This window comes from Anopheles bellator, chromosome 2 (assembly GCF_943735745.2).
Source record: "Anopheles bellator chromosome 2, idAnoBellAS_SP24_06.2, whole genome shotgun sequence".
Classification (NCBI taxonomy): domain Eukaryota; kingdom Metazoa; phylum Arthropoda; class Insecta; order Diptera; family Culicidae; genus Anopheles; species Anopheles bellator.
Genome location: NC_071286.1, coordinates 47271460 through 47292733, shown reverse-complemented (window position 1 = coordinate 47292733; position 21274 = coordinate 47271460). Strand labels below are relative to the sequence as shown.

Sequence of the window (21274 nt, the reverse complement as noted above, 5' to 3'; positions counted from 1 at the left end):
ATTATTCAATGTGGGTCACTTTTGTACCCCCGGACCGTCTTATGATGTTACGTGAAAATATTAAATTCCTACCGATCTTTTGAGGTATTAACAAACCATCAACGATACTAATTTGAAACGGATACCACTATTTGTTATTGAGATATAGCTTCGTTCCCGATACTTTTGTACCGCACTGTGTATACAGCCGTAGCTGACTCAATTTCCGACTCATTATCTGACTGCAATCCACCGTTCGATTTTCCTATGTTTGACTCCATGGGTCGCATTGTTGTTGTCGCACTACGCTAGCGTGGAGGTTATCCTTTCCACAAAACTAATATCTAATAATAGCGTTGAATATGTAGTGTCAGTCGGTGCTGCTGCCAAACACGAACACTATTGCATGTAGTAGCACGTGTAGTTTAGTGCACGGCAGCAGTTCGCTGGGTTGTTTATCCTTGCGGGGTCCGAAGGTACGGGCTAGATAAAGCAGCGGATAAAGCTCGACCGGTCCCTATTGTTCGTCCTTAGGCGGCTAGACAGTCATCGTCATTCAGCCCACCGGGGAACGAGTAGCTACTGTCAATCCCTAGCGGCTCCAACGGATCGAACACCCGCGGATGCCAACCATGCGAACAGTCTTAGTGCATCGTTCCAACCGCTACGACGGTTAGAGCTTTATGCGTCCTGCGTTGCATTGATTCATAGCATTCAAAGTGTTTCTAGCTAAATCATTCTAGTGAATTGTTGAAGGGTGCGAAGCAATTAAACTCCAGCTATCGCATTAACAGTTTCCACCGAATAGAATTGAAAGCTATGAATATAAAAAAAATACTTAACCGGTATCCGTATCGTTGATAAACAGATAGTGCAGTGCTAGTTTGTTTCCCTCTGCCGTGGCCTTAGAAGCAGCGCAAAGCAGTGCATAAATTCGTAATCAAAAGTGACCTTGACATAGTTTTGGGAACCGGACAACACCACCAAAAATTGTTTTTCGCGTACAAACGCCTCAATATGTATTGGGGTTTTCCGCAAGGCAGCTTTCGTGTTGTGAATCGAACGTTCGCAAAGTTGCGCTAGAACTGTGTCGAATAGCACATAGGCTCTGCGAACGCAAAGAATAGTGTAAACAAACGTTGGGCCTGTCTAGTGGACGGATTCGTCGTAGTGTCATGACTCTGGCTATATACAAATATAACGTAAAATATACACGGTGTCCGAAATGTTGGAAATAGAAAGTGATGCCACGCAAAACCTGATTCTGCTAATAATATCTGTATAATATTTGTTTCCAGGAGCATATCATGTCATGCACATCCTGTATAAACTTTTCGCTCACTTTGTCTATACTGAGACAATATTTCTCACGATGGCCACTCGGCCTAACCGTTTACTAGGCAAAGAGAAAAGTTTCTTGCGTTAAGGATTACGTTGTAAGGGGGTGGCACTCGACGGAGTTACAATCCCACACTTATTTTACAATGCAAAACCGTTCACTCATTCAGAGCTCCCCTGCTCGTGAGACACACCTGCTTCCTTCTTTTCGAGTTTCAAAAACGTTCCAGCAATACAGCTAAACAAAGATGATATAGAACTTTTCCGGCCACGTGACGATGTCCAATGTGCAAAAAAACTGCACAAGAGTCATTTAGGCCAACTATCGAATTACCTTCAGGAAAGAGCCATGAAGGAAAGAGTGTAGTAAACATTCATTGTACGTGTAAGAAGTAATTTGTCGCGTAAGCTTCATGTCCGTGTTATCTTCATAGTCACGAACACACATCAACGATAAAAAATGGCTGTTAATCAAACATATGTACGTTTGAATTCAACGAGTTATCCCGCCACTGCGTGGATGGCGGATAAATTCAGAAATTCACTGAAAAGTTGTAGTTACGGTTGAAATCTTTGTACCATAATTTAAGCACAAAAAGATGAACTACATGTGTACGGGATAGTGAATGTTTATTTTTGATTTGTAGTAAATCATAGTTAACATAAAAATTTAAAAACATTCCTCAAACAAAAGGAACCGATAGGGACTAAGCTAACCCTAAAAGATACAATTTCGTTAGAATCTGGACAATCAAGAACAATACCCGGTATGTCTACTCAACATATCTGGTCAACAAACAGTCACCACCAACCAGATTACGGTATGTTGGATATGCTAAGAACAGGAAACAACATTTGGTGATGTTTTGATGTGTAAATTACTGTTAAGTTGTTTGAAAAGGTTCGTTGTATTTTTAATCGGAGATTTATTAATTCACAACTTATAGCATATTTTGAACATAGTTGTAGTTAATAATACCTTTTTCAACACTTTGTACAAAATTCAAAATATTGCGTAAAGTTAACCATTAAGTATAAGAAAAATAACTTCAATGATTAACATAAGGGAGCAATACTAAATTGTGCATTATTTGCATCCACTTAACGATCAATTTCACCCTTTATTTTGTTTGCCCATTAGGAAGCTCTTCCTCATCTACTTAATGCGTTTTGACAAAAAAAGTGCAACGAAAGTCGAAGCATCGATATGGCGTAACCCCTTTTGACGAAGACATAAATTCATAAATTACGCATGCCCTAGCTAAGGGCATTAAACTTTGCGTTGCAGTACAAGTCGAAAGCATGAATGATTAAAAATGTGGCCAATACACTCGCCATTCGTCATTCGCTAAGCACTGGCATGATATTATAAGCGGAGTTTATGCTCTTCGTTCTATCATATTGGCACATACTATTCATTATTTGAGCGAACGTCTTTTTATCGTGAATGACAACATAATTATTAAGATGATTTGTAGAAAAATTGTGTAGGTAAAAATATATGTTGTATAAAAAACCTATATTTTTTGCCCTGATGGTTTTAGTAGCATATTTCATGCTGGAGACGAATGTTCCACTAAGCAAAATAACCTTTAAGCAAATAAACTTATATGTTAACACAAAGTACTCATTATTGGGCGGTACCTGCGCTTTGTTGTGAATACAACTTTTTATTTAAAAAACATTACTAATACGTGCATAAAAAGCTTCGGGTTAAGGGTTTCATCTAGTTCTGACAGGTAGAATATCTGATAAATGATATCAATACTCGTACTTCTGCCAACTCTACCAGATAATAGAGTAGCAATTTTTTTAAATACTCAACTTTTTTTAACTATGCAATTATTATTTGTGAAAACTACCACCTTGAAGGCACGTCTACCCCACGGCATCAAATCTTTTCCTTGGAATCAGGTTATAAATGGCATACCCCACACAAAGCTAAATGATAGCTTATTAGATAACACCCAAATAAAATAGAACATTTCCAATAATTGATTAAGGCTTACTTTAATATTGGTCATTAATTTATTTTGACCTTAGAAATATGTCATACATATATTAGAAACGTTGGAATTTACTTTCTTTTTATCGTTTCAATGCATTTTATAAATTTTTCCTAAAGGACATGATTCAGGCAAAAATTCTACCACCAATACCATCAACCCGTCGGTTGGCAACCCCTACCTAATCGGTATACAATCAAGGTAATGTAGAGCTCTATCACGATTAATCTCCACCAGCGGTGGCCATTAGCAGATAATATAATGTCACAAATTTTCGTCAATGAACCGCGGAACTTCACCGATTTAGATTTCGTCGGCGTTACTATCATAAATCAATAGTGTTTCTGCTGCTTCTCATCATCCTCATCCTGACGATCGCTATTATAGTAACGGCATGTTTGCGTGAGTAATCCAGTATGACGATTTATTGTTTATGTAACAGTTTATCAAAATATTCTAATTATGACGCCATTCTAAGTTCACTTTCCGTCCGACGTCTGCCATACCGCGGAATGTCTTCGGTCCGCGGCGGCACTAAAGCACAGCATGGATGTTACAGTGAACCCTTGCGAAGATTTTTACCAGTACGCCTGCGGTAACTGGGAAGAGGAACATCCCCGGCCGGACACTTACATCAGTTTCGACTGGTTCAGCGAACGGCAAACGAAAATCTTGCGAAACATTCGGCAGTATCTTCAAGCCAACGATAGCGACTTGGATCCAAAACCCGTCATCCAAGCGCGAGCCATGTACAGAGGCTGCATGAACTTAACTGCCATGGACCATCTCGGATATGGGCCTATTTATAAGAACCTTAAAAAATTGTATCTACCACCATACCCGTCTATTCTGAATGTAACGAATACGACGAAGTCTTCCGACTTCGAAGGATACGGCTTTGACTGGATTCGATCGTTGGCCAAAATCAAACAACTGCTTGGTATGGATATATTCATAGGATTTGACGTATATCCTGATCCACAGCGTAGGGACTACAACAGGTTGGTCTTGGGCACACCAGAGAGCGGTTCGGACTTGCCATTGTAGGTGAAGAATCGGTACTACAATAAAGATCATTTAATAAGCGAAGCCTTGTCTACAGCAACCACGACATACTGAAACACATCAGGCCTGGAAGAACTAGACGGAAACTCACAGTAAGCGCTAACAGTGGTAAACAAACGAATGGCGAGGCGGCCAACGAAGTTGAGGAAGACGTCGACGATGCTGAAAAGGATACAGCATCACTCAAAGCATACAGAAAGTTTATGGTTGGCGTCATGAAACTGTTGGTCAATCACTCCGATCCGAACATTGCGGTGGAATCATTTAACGAGGATTTCGATTTGGCTGCAACGATAGTCATTGAGTTTTCGGAATCTATTTTGAAAGTTGGTTCTCGTTATCATTTGAAAGCTTAGAATCATAGTACAAAAACTGTTTTTCCTTGTTTCTGTATTTTCTAGTTCACTCAAGAAGCCGAGAATGTCTCTAAAAGTACAAATGTAGAAGATCGTTTGAACTTGCAGGATATCGTGTATTTTACAGCTGCCGATCTGCAAAACATCACTGATACCTATATGGCTCCGAAAGCATCGTTTGTGGTTTGGGAAAAACTATTGAATAACGTTTTTGAGGGTATCCCCGAGGCTCAGTTGAACTTAAAAGACGAATTGATCCTTACCAGCAACGCCGATGTGTTGTATCTAAAACTACTGGTGGATTATCTCGCCGTTACACCTTTGGCGCACATCGAACTGTTCATTTGGTGGAATGTAGTTGAGGAATTGATTTTACATACCACTATGGAAGTAAGGCGGTTACACTACGAATACTATAAAACTATCGCCACCAGTGAGGGGTTCAGCTCGCGAACATTGTATTGCACCGGCACTGTTAACAGATTGCTTGGAATGGCCGTAAGCTATGCGATATCTAATGAGAACTTTACTCGCCATACTAAACCGAAGGTACAAGAAATGCTCGATTACATTCGCATAGCGTTTGAGGGATTGGTGCGGGATACAACCTGGATGGACTGGCCTACCAAGCATTCTACACTGCAGAAATCCGAAGCAATGCGTAGTTTAATCGGCTTTCCGGACTGGATTTTGGATAAAACCCGATTAGAACAACACTACGAGGGGGTATGCGAAGTCTCTGGGCCTTAGTTACAAACTCAACTAAATAGGTTTCGTTTTTTTGTTTTGTTACCATTGAAATGGTCGCACACAAACCGACCGTATGCTAGCTGGCCATTAACGAAAGCACGCATCTAGAGAACATGTTGGAAGAAATTCAACGCAAAAATGTCATCAAACTCCGCCGCTGGCGTCGCAAACATGAGCTTAGCTGGGAAACTCTTCCCACAAATGTGAACGCATTTCACACATTCCAGGAAAACGCTATCAGTACGTTTCGACCATGCTTACAATTCGTCTTTTCGAACCAAGCGTAAGATGGACTTGTGGCTTCAGATTCAAACAGGTTGCTATTTTCCCCTGTTTTCAGCGATCCCGATTGCCATTCTACAATATCCCTTCTACCATCTCGGATTGGAGTAAGGATCCTCAAAAACTGTTGCATTGCCTCAACATTGTGCACAGCTGCACCGCTTCACACAACTCCATAATTTTGAGTTTATGTTTGGTCCACATCCTCAACATTTGCACTTAATGTACATTTTCCCAAGAACTGGAAATCTTATTTGGAGTATTACAAGGTCCAAATTTCACGAACATAACATTGACTATATTGTACCAAAACACGTGCACCAATTACACCAAGCAGTTTGCATACGACTGGGGAATAGTCCGTAAAGTATGATTCGAAGTTCCAAAACTCACTTGCTACAGTAGATTGATTTTTAACTGTTTTTGCAGGGCTTTAAATTACGGTGCGCTTGGAACAATTCTTGGGCACGAGCTAACGCATGGATTTGATGACAGTGGTAAGAGCAAACTTGGGAAACCGGTTTAGGGAATTCAGCGTACAGTATTCGATTTGAACATTAATCCTTTTCAGGACGACAGTTTGATAAAAATGGTAACCTAAAACAGTGGTGGACTAACCAAACCATTCAAGAGTACGTGAACCGTACGATGTGTTTCGTGAATCAGTACAATCGATATTATATACCGGAAGCTGACGACTATGTGATGATTTTTATCTCTTTACGACTTTTTCAAAGTTTTCCAGTCAGTTGCATACCAATGCTATCTTCTTTTAATACAGATCGACGGCCTATTGACGCTAGGAGAAAATATTGCTGACAACGGCGGTTTACGAGAGGCGTTCCGAGCATATCAATTATACCACAAAACAGCAGGAAAGGAAGCAACTCTACCGGGTTTCGAAGAGTTTACACATGAACAATTGTTTTTCATATCTTTCGGAAACATATGGTGCGAATCACACACTGAAGCTGCGGCCAAGGCGTATCTTGACGACTCACATTGCCCTGGTAAATTTCGGCTGAAAGGAGTACTAACCAATTCTCCCGAATTTAGTCAGACTTTCGGCTGTAAATCGGGCTCTGGAATGAATCCCATACTAGATAAATGTAGAATATGGTAAACGGATGATGGGATTTCCTAAAATTGTGATAACAAATAAAACCCGCATATTGATAAACAAATTGTTCATAAATCTATCTAGTCTATCTATCTATTCTATCTATCTATGTATATAAAAGAAAGTCGCAGATTGTTGGAATGATTATAACTCATTATACTAACTGCTTATTTCGGTAAATAATTTTAGTAATCGGGAAGCATTCACCGGTAAATATTGACTTACGAAAGCATGAAAAGGGCTACATGAGCATAAAAACTCGGGTTTACGCCTCGGCCAAATACACTTGAACAAGCTGCAAACTGAAATCACTTTCTTCGTTTGGTAGATCGTTTATCGTCGGATGCTCCATGATTATCGCAGATGTTATCCGTAGCGAAGCGCTTGTAACGTTTGTTTCACTGTTTCACCGCGAATTCGGTCGAATTGACTGCGTTTGACGTTTGCAGGGTTTCGATTTGCGTTTTCGCAGGGTTGTATGATTGGTGTATTTAATGGGCCAAAAAATATAATTGTAATATAATATACAACAATTATTGGTAAACAATATTATGTTTGAAGAATTTATGTTTACTTCAGGTTTTTTAATTTTGTCTGAATAACTGAAATTTACTGAATTTGATACATTTATATTCGAGGCATTCAACAATTTATAGTTTATCTATGGCAATTGAGTTTATGCTGGTTTATATGTGCAGATTCAATTCTTCCCCTATTTTGTTACGTTTGTTATTTGCGCAAATCTTACATCATCAATATTTCTATGTTTAATAAAAACAATAACAATTGGTTTCGCCTTTTACTGCGTTTTCTGGCAGCATTAAACCATTGCAGAAAAACCATTAAAACAAAATTCAAACTCGGTTATTAAACCAATTACCCCGATATAAACGCACAACACATTTTTTTGACGTCAGACGCGCAAAAGAGAAAAGAGTGTTCAACTCTTCACACTCAGAAAGAAAGCTCGCTACACAAGCACGGCAAAGTTGGTACAGCAACAGAAATTGCAAGAAATAAGCAGTTATTTGAACGTGATTTCATCAAAATTAGTGACATTCGCTAGCTTATTGTGTGTAGTGCCTATTGGAACGGATTTACTTCGCGGTGGTGTCCTTTGAGCTGGCGAATCTGAGATCCTATTCGCATCCCACACGAAATCGACTCATCGATCTCCACGGGCAGAAAGATAACCACGTCTAGTTTCAAATCCTAAGTGAGTGTGACGAAAAACGGGTCTCGAAAAAACCCCACACCATTCGGTTAAAGGTGGGTTTGTGCATCATCATAAGAGAATAATTTGCATTAGAATTGGCTTCGATACCGTTCTGGGTTGGCGGTACGGGCAATTCGACTACGGCTTAAGGGTGTTCCGTGCCCTCACTCTCTAAATACATGTGTTTGCGTGCGTGCGTGCGTGCGTACGTGCCAAGTGATATCTTGAAAAGTTGACTTGCCTTGCTAAGTTTGAAAAGAATATGCAAAAAGGTTTTGTACGAACCATCTTAGAATCTGTGTTTGTATGTATAAGTTTTTATGCTTGCGATGTTCCAGCGGGTGAATCAGGTTGCTTTTGCTGCATTTTGGTTCGTGCAAAGAGCAAAGAGAGTGAATTGTGCCACATTTTGTGTAGGAGTAACAAGAATGGAGAGCTGCTGCGTTACAGACGAAAGCTATGCATCATTTTACCGGTATCGGAGCAGGACGGAATGAGGCAAAATGGCGTTTCTGGAATGTGATGAATTTATTATTCGTTTGTGCGTTCGTTCGACAGCCGTCGCCTACGTCGCACCTCTAATGAAGTATGCAGAGGAAGGAGCAGAAGGGTTTTATTTAAAATGCAACACCGCCACAGACTGTCACAAACTGACCATAACATCGTGCCCTCTTTGCGGCTGCTATGTTTCGATTTCGGTTTCCTCGTGTTCAATAGTTCTGATACTGATATTCATTGTTTCGACTTCAGCAGATGTCCGGCGACCCAAAATTGCAATTGTAGTGCTTTTTTCATGCCTCGCGAGCGGTTGTCTGTAAGAGTAGCAGCATATTTTACACAGACTCCGAGGAAATTTTTTTGACATTATATGCATTATTATTTACATTATTATTATTATTGTGTATTATATACCGTTTCGGAAAAATAGAAGAATAATGAATTTATAAAACCGCTAAAACACTTGTTTCTCAGTTTCCCACACAATCAAAATCTAAAGTCATTGTATTCTATTAACTTGTATAATTCTTTGGACTCGATATAATAGTCGATGTGATATCTACCCGACAATAATGCAAAGGTTTTGTTCGTTCAGTATCGTCAACACCTTTTATCGTTACAAACACAGCGACACATCGTTCTCTCGCGTTTTAATATTTCCAAAACCTTTATCTAATAAACCTCATCTTCATGAGCAATCGAATTTGGTAGGAACGTAAATGTTCATAAAGAAAACAATTCGGTAAAATGCAATTCTTTTCACAATTTAATAATGAAAAACGTTGCAAAAACTACTTTGGTATTATTTTAGAGGAATGGACGTATTTATTACGTCAATGTTACTCTCCTGTTGTCTGGTCTGTGGTGCCTTTAGTGTAATTTTTATCGTTTTGCATTTTCTTATCATTGAAAAATACTAATGCTCCGTTCGCAATGGTGAACGTATCTAAATTTGTGTAGCTCATTCGATTAGATCTTACGAACTGATACGAATTGTTATTGTAGTATAATGTAGTTTCAATTTTACGAACATGATGTTTAGGCTTTTTAAGCGCATTATCCTCTTTATAAGCATATTCCCAAACGAAAGTAACCTACACAACTTGACAATGAAATGAGTGGTTGCATATTCCGTTTTCTAGATAAATTCGTTTTTATAGAAAATTTTCTACAAATATCGGGAAGAAGCAATGACGATGTTACTAATACATGCCTCTCTCATGGCACAGCTCCTTATCTACGAGTTGTCCAAAGAAATGAATCATAGATAAATGAGTTTCGACAGCTCTGCTGGATAACAGTTAGTAAGTTACTTGATTTGCGATATAGTCAGTCGCTTAAATAGTAACAATTGTTTTAAAAAAGGGGTATAACAACCATTACATGCAGTATTTGTTTAGCAGCACATCTTTTTTCAAATCTCATTTCCATTTTAAATTAACCCTCTGTTTTTAGTGGACAGGTTTCTATTTTTCCATAAAAATAGAAGTTTGGAAACTTTAATATCTTTCTATTCTTTAAAAGCATATGTTTTGGATTAATTGAGAAGAAGGCTTATGATCAACTCGTTCGTACGCTGATACGAACCCTCCATTTCTGCTGGGCTTTCTCGGAAAGCGTTTACATTCAAAATATCCATATTATCCATCCATATTGCGTCCACCGCTTTTTGAAACTTCCACGACAGCCACTTCACGTGAACAAAAGCATTGGTTCGATTCTCAACGGGCTGCTTTGCATTTTTTTCCACAGGATTGAAGTACAGGCAAGAAGAACGAAAAATTCCAAAGGAAACGATCGTTCGCTAATTCAGCACAATGCAAACAATCAAATGCGTAGTCGTTGGTGACGGAGCCGTCGGTAAGACGTGCCTGCTCATTTCATACACGACCAACAAATTCCCTTCTGAGTACGTACCGACCGTATTCGACAATTACGCAGTCACGGTCATGATCGGTGGCGAACCATACACACTTGGTCTGTTTGACACCGCCGGTAAGTAGGCACATTGGCCTCTGTAGACCGTTCAATTTACCCGCTAACGATCTGTAATTTGTCCATCCTTATTTGCAGGCCAGGAGGATTACGATCGCCTCCGACCCTTATCCTATCCGCAGACGGACGTGTTTTTAGTGTGCTTCTCCGTTGTTAGTCCCAGTTCATTTGAGAATGTAAAAGAAAAGGTAAATCGATCATGTTTTCAGCGGTCGTTTATAGGCTCACAATTTGTATTTCATATCATGTTTTATTTTACAGTGGGTGCCGGAGATAACGCATCACTGTCAAAAGACCCCATTCTTATTGGTAGGTACGCAGATCGATCTGCGTGATGAAAACAGCACACTGGAAAAGTTGGCCAAAAACAAACAGAAGCCCATCACCCTTGAGCAGGGAGAGAAGCTGGCCAAGGAGCTAAAAGCCGTTAAATACGTGGAATGTTCTGCGTTGACTCAGGTATGTTCAAAATTCATATCAAAATCGATATTTGATTAGTTTATACTCACCCACACGTCATCTACATCTTCGCTTTTTAGAAAGGACTGAAGAACGTATTCGATGAAGCAATCCTGGCAGCACTAGAACCTCCAGAGCCGACAAAAAAGCGGAAGTGCCGATTTTTGTAAAACATGCTCCGTTCGGAAAGGTGGATTCCGTAGTCGCACAGGAGGAAAGAGGGTTGGTTGTGCTGCCCGGATCCTCGAATTTTCGTGTTTCTTTCAGATAGCGAACACTCGCTTACGCCACATTTATAAAGCAGTCATTAACAGGCCGAAGACAAACAGAAACTACGGAATGTCGCTTGTCTTCTTTAATTTTTTTATCGATTAATCTTGTTTATTACATGCAGCGCATATGCATTATAAAACCGAAAGAATGGCTCTGTGAATTGTGGCAAACATCCTTAAAACTACGTTCTTTGAAAATAATCCTAAAAAAAAAACAAACGATCCTAAGCATAATTAACCAACACAGAAACACCTCAGAGACGAACATAAAAGAAAAAAATACACAAGTAAAAACAATGCAAAAATGCTAAACATGGCAACAGTAAAGCAAAGAAAGTGCTGATTGTAGGAACAACATAAACAACCAAATCACAAAACCCAGAAAAAGTAAACAAAAAATAGCATATATAATTATACAACTATGTATATTTGTGCGCATATATACATACATTCTAATGCAAGTACGTGATTGTCGTTTCACTTTTCGCGTTATCTTGAATGAAGTAAACCAGCATGAACCACTGTTTTTTGGTTCCTATGAAAGAAGCAACATCTTCGGTACTCCTAGAGGGAAGTCAACCGGGCAATGCTGACAAAACCGGAAGCAAGTAATACCACATGGCTCTGTGCAATTGCAGTGTATGGCGCTATGTGAACGGACATTGGAAATAGGAAATCGGAAACGAGGGAAAAATATATACAAAACGAATTGTAAAATGTATTATTATTAAGTCTATTGGACGCGCAGGCGTGCGGTGCAAAAGAATTAGCAAACGGACCTGGACAAATGTTTCTTGTCATTCGATGCAGCCTTTTGGCACGACTGATGCCGTCTCGCTGGCTGGCTGGTTTTGTAATGGGACTGCGTGCTGGGTATAGGTCTGCCGTGACACAGTACATTGAAAGTGCAAGATAATGATTTCGGGAAGCAGTTTATATGTCTTTTACATCAACAAAGAAAAATTACTAAAAGTGGAATATTCATATGATTCGTGTCAAAAAGCTGTCAGTTTGAATTTTTTTACATGATTGTATATTAAATCCTTTTAAAGGATTGTTGAGCATAAATGTTAGTGGAGCTGGAGCAAGCAGGGTGGCAATAGGAAGCGGCTAACGTGTTTCTACGTAATACTGCAGAAAGTAACATTAGAAAAGTTATGCGGCTCAAACCGAGCGAGAAAGCTTTACTACTATTCTATCTAATTTTAAAGAATTACATGCTTTCGAGACGATAACGATGTGCTAGGTATATTCTTCGCTACCATCAGTTTTGTATTAATTAAACTCATGTTAGTTCAAACAACACTGTACCGCTCTAGTTTAACTTTTGCTTTGGCGACCGTTAGTGGTTCTTATGAGTTGGTAGATCACTTTGCATTTGACTTGCAGTGTTTAGGGATTTTTTTAACAATTGTATCCTAGCTTAGTACGAACAGTGCCCAAAATGTTTAAATAAGATCATTTCTTTGTTTCAAATCACATGAACCCGTCAAAATGTCAAATCATATCTTTCATTTCTGGAGATTCTACCTTAGCTCGTGATCAAAAACAAACACGTGCGTGATCCACTAACCACTCGAACTGAACATCAAAACAGATTTTATTTGATGCTTAGTGCAGAGGATTCAACTCAAATGTTGTACAATATCGGTAGCAATGTGAATTAGAAACATGCTAGAGTAATTTCCCATCAAATCATTTACCCACTTCTGTGTTGCTATCAATGTTGGCGCAATACTTCTGTCTAAGGTTAGTGGACAGATTTGCTTCTAATGATGTTAGCGCGTCGTTGTGCTATGGAACCAATGGTGAACAACTTTGCATACTTCAAGGGAATCTAATATCTGGTCAGAGAAGCTAAGTGTTTGACTAGTGTCCCAAAAAATTTTAAATCACCCAAATTACGCGCTCAAAATTGTGTACACGGAAAAGTTCCCTCGATTGGTTTGAAACAGAGATCGATATTTCACAGATGCGGCATTAATGTTATGAAGGAGTCGAACATTTCCAACTATTCAATGAGTGAATAGACATGACCATGTGCATGTTACACAATAGGGTTTAGAAGAAAACAAGGGTTGTCTTATAGAAAATTTGTTGACTCTATGTAAAGGAGCATTTTTTCGCTTCGAATGAAAATAACACAGTCTGGTTTGGTGTTTTCAGTTGCGATACCCTGTAGAATGATTTCAGTTCCATAAATCATACAGCAAGCACACACATTTTTATGCCATTCTTTTATTTAAATTTCATATCGAGCACGAGTTTGTTTTGAGATAACAAATACTATATTTGACGGAAAATAAACAGTAAAATAAAACAAAACATTTTATACAGCTGGATATCATGTGTATGTTTCATTAACTTTAAATTGATCGAATGTTTTATTTAAATGAATGCTGTGAATGAATGAATATGACGAAATAAAAATGGTGAAACATTGGTTTTGTTCCTCCACTTTGCGTCGATCAATATGAAGTATATGGATGGGAAAGTTTCCGGTTAAGCTGAACAAAACCATTCTACACACTTCCATTTTTCCAATTACATAATATATTTGCGAAATAAGAGAATTACTTTGATCGAGAACTAGAAGGTTTTACATAGTAGTTTGAAATGACTTCTGTCTTATGACGAAAGTGTAGGCGCTGTATCCAAAGCGGGTGCTCGGTTCGCAGCTCCAGCCTCCAACATTCTTAGTTCCTCTGCTTGCCTAGCTGGTTTAACAACAGTGAAATACCGATAAACACGAACTCCGAGCATGTAACTGCCATAAAGAGTTAATCCCATGCAAGTGTAGACGACTCCACGGTGCATTCTATCCAGAAGCAGATTCTTAGCCTGTCTCTTCATGGTTTCAGCTGAAATATACTGCAATGAAAGTTTTGAAGCTGTTATATACTGTTGCCTACTGTACATATCTATAACTTACAGATGGCCGATGATTTTGTTAAAAAATTACCCAGAAGCGTAATTATCGGCGTTCACTTCCATACTTCTGTTGACGTTTGGCTGACAGGAATCAGCTGTGCAGAAGTCAAATTTGAAATCGAAAACTATTTTAGTGACAAAAAAATGAATGAGTTTCGTTATTCGTAAGCAAACGAATTGACTTTGTGTGAAAGATATTTTTTTGGCTCTCGGATTCGATTTTGAACAAATCCTCGTGTTCGGATGTTCGGACAATCTTCCATAAAAAGTCGCATGGATGACAGAGCACGTTGCTAACGAAATGAGCAACGTTACGGTAGTTACTGATATACAATAATTGGTTTCATGAAAATCTTGTTGAAATAATGATTTTGTTGTACTTTTGCGGAGCAAATGTTGATTTTAGGCCAAAATGGCAGGTTCCACACGCTGGCTCTTTTCGATATTGTCCGATTTCGATATTATATGTCCGATGCTGTCAAATTGTTCGATCATATCTCTCTGTCAAAACTGATTTAAACAATAGGCATTCATACCTCATACAATTCATACAGGGAAAAGAACGCGTTGTGTGACAAAAGACAAACGAAAATTAGCCAAAAGGCTGCGCAGCGTGAAAAGCGAGTTCTCTGTTCGTAATATCCCACGTAATATCGATTGGACCAGTTTCCGAAGCAACAAATAATGCACTTCTGTTTCGCGAGTGCAAAGGTGAAATATTTTCATTGCACTCATCGCTGATCGGCGTTGTGTTAATCGGGCCAGTTAAGAGGTTGGTACGAAGCTTCCGAGGCATGATGAGGAGATTGGGGTCGATGCATATTTACATGGCGATATGAAATCGCCACTCCTTCGTATCGGATTTTTGACAGTCAATCTTTTTTTTTGTTGAAACGAGTGCAACTGAAGTGCGATAGTGAGGGATTACAAAATGAAGGCAATCAACATAAGTTCGTAAGGTAGTCAACCTTTCGACCGTCGCTGTGTATCGGATCGCGTGAAGTGTATGGGAAAGTGTATGGACTGCAAGTGGATTTGAGGTGGTTCGAGGAAGATAGAGATATCGAAAAGTTATTAGTAGTATCCATCAGGTGTTTTGCAAGGAATCCGTTTCGTGCTGAGCCACCGTGCCAAAAGCGAGTGTTTCGATGAGTGAATGTAACCGTGGGTGAGTTTCGCCTGTGAGCCATTACCGTTGGGCATGTGAAAAGTGAGTTTGCATCAAACGAGATGAGCAATCTTGTGAGGTGGTGAACGTGAACGTGCAGCACGATAGTGAGAAAGATCGCGAAGGCAGAAGTTTTTTTTTCCAGTGTCCTTACTCCGATAGAATTGCTGTGAATCACGAGTGAGTTTAGCTGCCGTTTCAGCGTTCAGTTTTCAGTGTTAGTGTTGTGATCGAGTGTTTTTGTGCGCTTTGCGTTGTTCTACGGGCACTAATTTTGTTAGAGGGGGTTTTGCAAATCAACGAAACCGATGGCGGCACTCTCCTCGCGAAGGTAAAACATTTATTTCGAACTGCGAAATTAGTTTTCCATAGTACTTACTTCATTTGTTTAGTTCCTTTCTGTTTGTACACAAGTAACGACGTGTGAAATCCTAGGCTCACAATTCCGTCACCGATTTCGGATGCGCTGTTGCGCTTTGACCTCGAAAGTCGAGTTTCGCTTATCGTGAAATGCATGCGCCGATCTATAACCTCAACGTTGGGTTTTTACATTGTACAGCAGTGTTGCACAACCTCAAGACGATTTTTCCGTAAATATTCAAAGTAAAAGTTTACTTACTATACATCAATGATTATTAACAAGTTGGATAAATGATTAGAAAAATTTGTGTAATTTTTGTAAAAGCATGCAATTATTTGACATATCATATTGTAGATACAATTGCCATTGGTTTTATTCATCATCTCGGTGCGTGATGTCAAAAGGGTCAATTGAATTAAAATGGGTCATAAGTGTGTTAAACGGCCAGTGTTACGACTCTCCTTCAGTGCCATATATACAAACGGTTTGGCTTGGAGCTAACATTGAAAGAATATTTGAATGATTAATTGAGAAAGAGATTAGGCTAAAAAGATGTTTTCAATTAAATTAATTTACGCATGAAACAGCTAATGAATCTCTCTCAGCTCTCTTTATGCCGGTGTGATATCATCTGCTACCGTAGTCGAAATATTATTTGATTCGAGTTTATTGACTAAACTTCAAAAATGCATTGCACTGTATATGGAAACAAAACAGAGCATACTAATTAACTAAACAGAGAATCTAAAGACTTCATAGGGCCTCGCCGAAGAATTGCCAAGACGATAAAAAGATAGGGATACATTTTTTTCTTAATTACACAGTTCTTGTGGCTGTTATATGTAGAATATTTGTGTTGCTTGATGTACTATTTTTCTAGGCTCCCTCTCCAATTGGGAGTAATAGTTTTACTTACATTTGTTGAGTTTATTGGCGACGAGAAGTGTCGAATGTAGACAGGAAAACATTGTAGCAGTGTAACATAAACCTAATTCTCAGCTCATGAACTCAAGCTTGATTGGTGATTGCATTGCGTTTATGCACTTGCTCGTTCTTCGTTGTGATGTATGTGTTAAAACGCCTGCAATGTCTAGGCATTTCAATACCGCCTACTGTATCCAGGGGCGCTCCTTGTGGTTTGTTTTACACTTCTTCAGTTATATCATCCAATAAGTATTCCAGTCACACTCGCGTGCGCTATTCACAGCGTTCCAACCGCCGCGTGTTTGAGGCTGAGTTCACGCTATGCCCTTGATAACAGCTGTTTGAGTACGTGTTGCGAAGGGAGGATTCGAATCCGTGGGAAGTAGGAAGTAATGGATGCAAATTGGCAGACAAATTCAACTTAAGGCCGAAACGCACCTTTAAACCGGTAATAGTTCTATTACAAAAACATCCTTTAGCATTTCTGCAAAAATACTGCCTGCGATTACTTTGTTACTAGATTTACTTAAGTTGAGATCACGATTAAGTTGTGTCAGTGCAGCCCAGCTTATGTAGTCAATTAACAAGGTTTTTTGCATCCCTCTTCACTATTTGTAGGCTTACTATTTGGGTCTTTGTTACTTTTGAGAATTTTTTTCACGCAATGCTTGCGTCTTTAGTGTTTACATCGCTAAGTACAAATGAATCGATCAGTTGAGAAACCAAACCATTGGATTAGGTATCGAAGCTTTTTCCCCAGGATTGGCTAGTGATCGATTAACCTGAGGGGGACGATGACAAAGGTTTTTTTATATACGTTTTCGATTTCCCTTCATCTGGGACAACCAATGATTAATTCGTGGTTTAAGTAAAATTCTCTGCCATATCTTTTTGAATCGGGCATTGTATAAGCGATAGGAGGGAGGATACATAACTACAATAAATTGCACATTGCTTTATTTTTTAAAATTAGTTGATCATATAGATTATGTGTTCAACACTATTCTCATTATAGTTAGGGTAAATTTACTGCTAATCGTAGCATACAATCAGATAATTTATACAAGAGAAAATGTTTAGCCAAACATCATGGTTTTGTTATGTCCTCACCCATTCTACAGTCCTCATGTATTATTTTAGTCCAGATTGTTTTGATTAATTGTGCTAATACTGTTAAAATGAGGGGGATCTTTCGCATACTCCAAGGTTCATGAATGGCCGTATGTTCTCAATGGTTGGTCGGGACAAAGACGTTATTAGCCTAAAACCTTGAGATTATCATCCACGAGTTACTGCATGACTGCTTCTAGCTTGTGGATTGTTGCACCATCTTGCGGTGATTTTTTCCCCAATAAGACTTATTTATTTTGCTTTCCTGATAGCAAAATGGCCCTCTTTCGAGTCATCGTGACCAAGAAAGGTCACATACTTGTAGGTTTCATGCAAATAGTGCATCCCTGGAAAAAAATGCCGTTATAATTTGTTCCTAATGATGATTTAGACCCCATGTAACAGAAAATTTCAACTCCTCATAATGATAGTTGAATCTTACCCTCATTATTACAAAGACACTTTTGTCGCAATAAACGAGGTTTCAAAGCATGCCAATAGTAAAATACCATTCTTTTTTAGTTGGCCTTGGTTAGATGCGGAATTTTGTTGCGGAAAACTCAATCTAATATTCAAAAGAGCGATTCAAAAAGAAGATATACTCATTTTTTCACACATGATTCAAATGTTCATTAGCTAAACTTATTTAAGCTACTGTATACTTTGATATTTACATTCATACATTATTAACTGCAATTATTATATCCCTATTTTCATCAACATCATATTTTATCTGACTTGCATTTCAATTTTTCCTGCTCATAGATGGTTTCACCGTTCAGTATCCGGCGTAGAAGCAGAAACAATGCTATTGGAACGCGGTTTCGATGGCTCATTTCTAGCACGGCATTCCTCTTCCAGTCCTGGAGCTTTCACGTTGTCAGTAAGGCGTGGGCAAGAAGTGACGCACATAAAAATCCAGAACAATGGAGATTTTTTTGATCTGTACGGTGGTGAGTTTTTGATGTTACTATTTAAGGTTTTTATATTAAATATTAATATTAAATATTTTTATTTAAGGCGAAAAGTTTGCCACGCTGTCGGAGCTTGTGCAGTATTATATGGAAAACGGTGGACAATTGAAGGAAAAAAACGGTCAAATAATCGAACTGAAGCAACCGTTGATTTGCGCGGAACCAACAACTGAACGGTGAGGATTGGTATTAACTCAATTTATTGTAGAGTAATTCGAAAATCACTCCTAATGATGGAGTGACAAACTAATGGAATGGAGAGATAACAATGCAAATCATTTTGAATGCAAATGAAATACGGTAGTAATCATTTTAAGACTTCATAATTAGTCGCATAGAAGTAAGAGTATGAAATTTCTAACAAAAAACAGAACATAACGAATAATAGATCGAATTAGGAACTCGAAGTCATGAAAAATATTCACATGACGGTTCCTACTAGGTACCAGACACGAGATTTCACGCCAAAAAAGGGTTTTTAATTTGAAGCAACAACCAAGGATAAAAATAATATAGTTAACTGATTCGATAATGATTGCGATTATTCTTTTCTGGTTAATGTTAATCACTGTTGCTTTCTGTAACGATGTATTTTGATGGGCCGAGTTGAGCAATAAGCTTATTGGGGTTCTCTTCTAGGTGCCTCTCTCCCCTTGTTTCATAATGTTCCTCCTCTTTTATACAACTTTTGTTTCCTCCTTTCCTTCGTAAATGTTCACACTGACTTGCTAATAATGAATTGTCAATGAAACGCACCTACCGGGAGAAGGTATTTTTAAAGATATTCTGGAAATAACTGAACTGGATTGAGTGTTGGTTGATCTATCCATGCCAATAAAGGGCGAAATGCCCGCAATGCATATTATTATATAAGGAATGCAAGTCGATTGATTTTCAATGAAATTCACCTACTTATGCCATTAGCAAACTATTTGATTGTCTACAATTTGCTAACTAAATGCAATAATTACACGAATAATAATAAATTTAAAAAATGATTAGAACTGTGTTTTAACGCAATTACACAGTTTCAAAATTTTTGAAAATCTTGAGGAATGAAACTTGATAATAATAATCGATTAAATCGATTGGGAAAAATCAAATAAGATAAGTAAATGGAATATGCATACATGTATAGAAATTTGCAACAAATTAGTTGAACAAGTTGTTTATTGTTGTTGTTTGTTATTACAAAACACAGTTAACGGGCAACGTTAACGTTAACCCGATTGACAACTTGCAGTACTAACTTAGAACTAATAACTAGTAGCACAATAATCGTAGCTGGCGATTGGCAAGTGGTAAACGATTTTTGAAGAGATGCATACACAAATAAGTTACTAGGTTACTAAGAAGACATGAAAGCAAAAATATCATGACACTGATTCAAGGATACATTAATGTCAAAAAGTAACGAAAAATTGTTATATTAGGTGTAGAACTTTATTGCAATACAGTACATGGCATTACTCACTAAATATAGCAAATATTTTTTAATGAAATATGTGTTTGATAGCTACTGTCATTACGCATCTAACGCTGCATAGATTGTTTGGTCAAAGTATAAACAACAACTGTTTTAAGTTGTGTCGAATTTCGTTCCTGATAAAGTGTTTTTACGGGTAGTACTTCTTCATTACTACTTGCACAGCAGAAAAAATGGGTTCTTGTACCGGATCGTTACTGATGATGAATAGGGGAGTGTTTACCACCTAAAACCTAAAAGCTAAACCTAAAAAGGCCTGAATACAACCTGGTGAACGAGGTCCATCGCCACCAAAGTGAAATTGTAACGGTTATGCTGTGCATATGGTGGGATGAGAAAGGTGTGGTGTACTTTGAGCTTTTAAAACCCAATGAAATTAATGCGGCTGCGGTTGATGGACAATCCCATTGACAACGATTAATGCATTTGAAGCAAAGCTTTGGCCATAAGATGACGAGAATGGGATAAAAGACATGATAAGCCTTTTTTTCAAAATGAAAACGCTCGACTTCACATCGCAAAATCGGTCAAAACCTATCCCGAAAATGTCGGTTGGGAACTGTTAACTCTCGCTGTTTCACCAGATATTGCTCTTTTGGACCGTTGCATGTTCCGTTGCATGAGTAAAGATTTGGCAGCACAGGGGTTCACTTATCATGAAAGGATTTAAAAAATGGGTTCCTAATTAGATTGCCTCTAAAGACGATGAGTTGTATCTACACGAAACCCGTTATTTACCTGAAAGAAGAAAGAAAGTAGTAGCTAACGACGGACAATACTTTCATTAAGATAGTCATGGGTTTTGTTGTTGTAGCTAGGTCACAAATGTCGAACAAAAACTGCAAAAATAAAATTATACACCTAATATGAAACGACAGAGAGCTAGTAATGGGTCATTATGTCCGGTGAGTGGCGACCGTGCATCAATTTTAAGTTCCAGGTCCGGTCGTCGTCTCAAACAAACAAACCCAAGGATCCGACGGA

At 38.5% G+C, this 21274-nt stretch overlaps 4 protein-coding genes across 6 annotated transcripts in view; 3 read left to right on the top strand and 1 right to left on the bottom strand.

The window, feature by feature from the left end:
* The first annotated feature begins 2086 nt into the window (after positions 1-2086).
* LOC131209408 (endothelin-converting enzyme homolog) lies at positions 2087-6899 on the top strand. The gene is made up of 11 exons (XM_058202473.1): positions 2087-2138; positions 3443-3524; positions 3631-3725; positions 3802-4366; positions 4426-4714; positions 4790-5470; positions 5575-5734; positions 5835-5883; positions 6206-6273; positions 6348-6478; positions 6558-6899. Exons 1-11 carry the CDS (start codon positions 2087-2089, stop codon positions 6897-6899), a joined length of 2514 nt encoding a protein of 837 aa, XP_058058456.1.
* Positions 6900-7860: 961 nt separating this feature from the next.
* Positions 7861-13678, top strand: LOC131209975 (cdc42 homolog). 2 transcript variants are annotated; one of them, XM_058203154.1, is made up of 5 exons: positions 7861-8112; positions 10363-10605; positions 10684-10793; positions 10867-11064; positions 11145-13678. In XM_058203154.1, the coding sequence occupies exons 2-5, from the start codon at positions 10428-10430 to the stop codon at positions 11232-11234; spliced, it is 576 nt and encodes a 191-aa protein (XP_058059137.1). In that variant the 5' UTR covers positions 7861-8112; positions 10363-10427; the 3' UTR covers positions 11235-13678. The 2 variants fall into 2 exon arrangements, with proteins under 2 accessions (XP_058059137.1, XP_058059136.1); XM_058203153.1 differs by having other exon boundaries at positions 7861-8165.
* A 6-nt stretch (positions 13679-13684) lies between these two features.
* On the bottom strand, positions 13685-15849 carry LOC131209976 (uncharacterized). Of its 2 annotated transcripts, XM_058203156.1 has the most exons (3): positions 15815-15849; positions 14269-14362; positions 13685-14207 (listed from the first exon to the last, which is right to left on the bottom strand). In XM_058203156.1, the coding sequence occupies exon 3, from the start codon at positions 14187-14189 to the stop codon at positions 13965-13967; it is 225 nt and encodes a 74-aa protein (XP_058059139.1). In that variant the 5' UTR covers positions 14190-14207; positions 14269-14362; positions 15815-15849; the 3' UTR covers positions 13685-13964. The 2 variants fall into 2 exon arrangements, with proteins under 2 accessions (XP_058059139.1, XP_058059138.1); XM_058203155.1 differs by lacking the exon at positions 15815-15849 and having other exon boundaries at positions 14269-14388.
* The window catches only part of LOC131209974 (tyrosine-protein phosphatase corkscrew), a 31472-nt gene continuing 25068 nt past the window's right edge, over positions 14871-21274 (top strand). The window contains exons 1-3 of the mRNA XM_058203152.1: positions 14871-15766; positions 18596-18783; positions 18851-18980. Coding sequence (XP_058059135.1) covers positions 15744-15766; positions 18596-18783; positions 18851-18980 — 341 coding nt within the window. The 5' untranslated portion in view covers positions 14871-15743. The remainder of the gene's footprint in view (positions 15767-18595; positions 18784-18850; positions 18981-21274) is intronic.

Bases quoted from the DNA above. Each gene is read 5' to 3' on its own strand.
- LOC131209408 (XM_058202473.1), top strand. From the start codon at position 2,087: ATGTCTACTCAACATATCTGGTCAACAAACAGTCACCACCAACCAGAT. The intron at 4,367-4,425 runs GTAGGTGAAGAA...CCTTGTCTACAG, and splicing joins AGCGGTTCGGACTTGCCATT to CAACCACGACATACTGAAAC. The intron at 6,274-6,347 runs GTAAGAGCAAAC...AATCCTTTTCAG, and splicing joins GCATGGATTTGATGACAGTG to GACGACAGTTTGATAAAAAT.
- LOC131209975 (XM_058203154.1), top strand. From the start codon at position 10,428: ATGCAAACAATCAAATGCGTAGTCGTTGGTGACGGAGCCGTCGGTAAG. The intron at 10,606-10,683 runs GTAAGTAGGCAC...CCTTATTTGCAG, and splicing joins TGGTCTGTTTGACACCGCCG to GCCAGGAGGATTACGATCGC. The intron at 11,065-11,144 runs GTATGTTCAAAA...TTCGCTTTTTAG, and splicing joins AATGTTCTGCGTTGACTCAG to AAAGGACTGAAGAACGTATT.
- LOC131209976 (XM_058203156.1), bottom strand. From the start codon at position 14,189: ATGAAGAGACAGGCTAAGAATCTGCTTCTGGATAGAATGCACCGTGGA.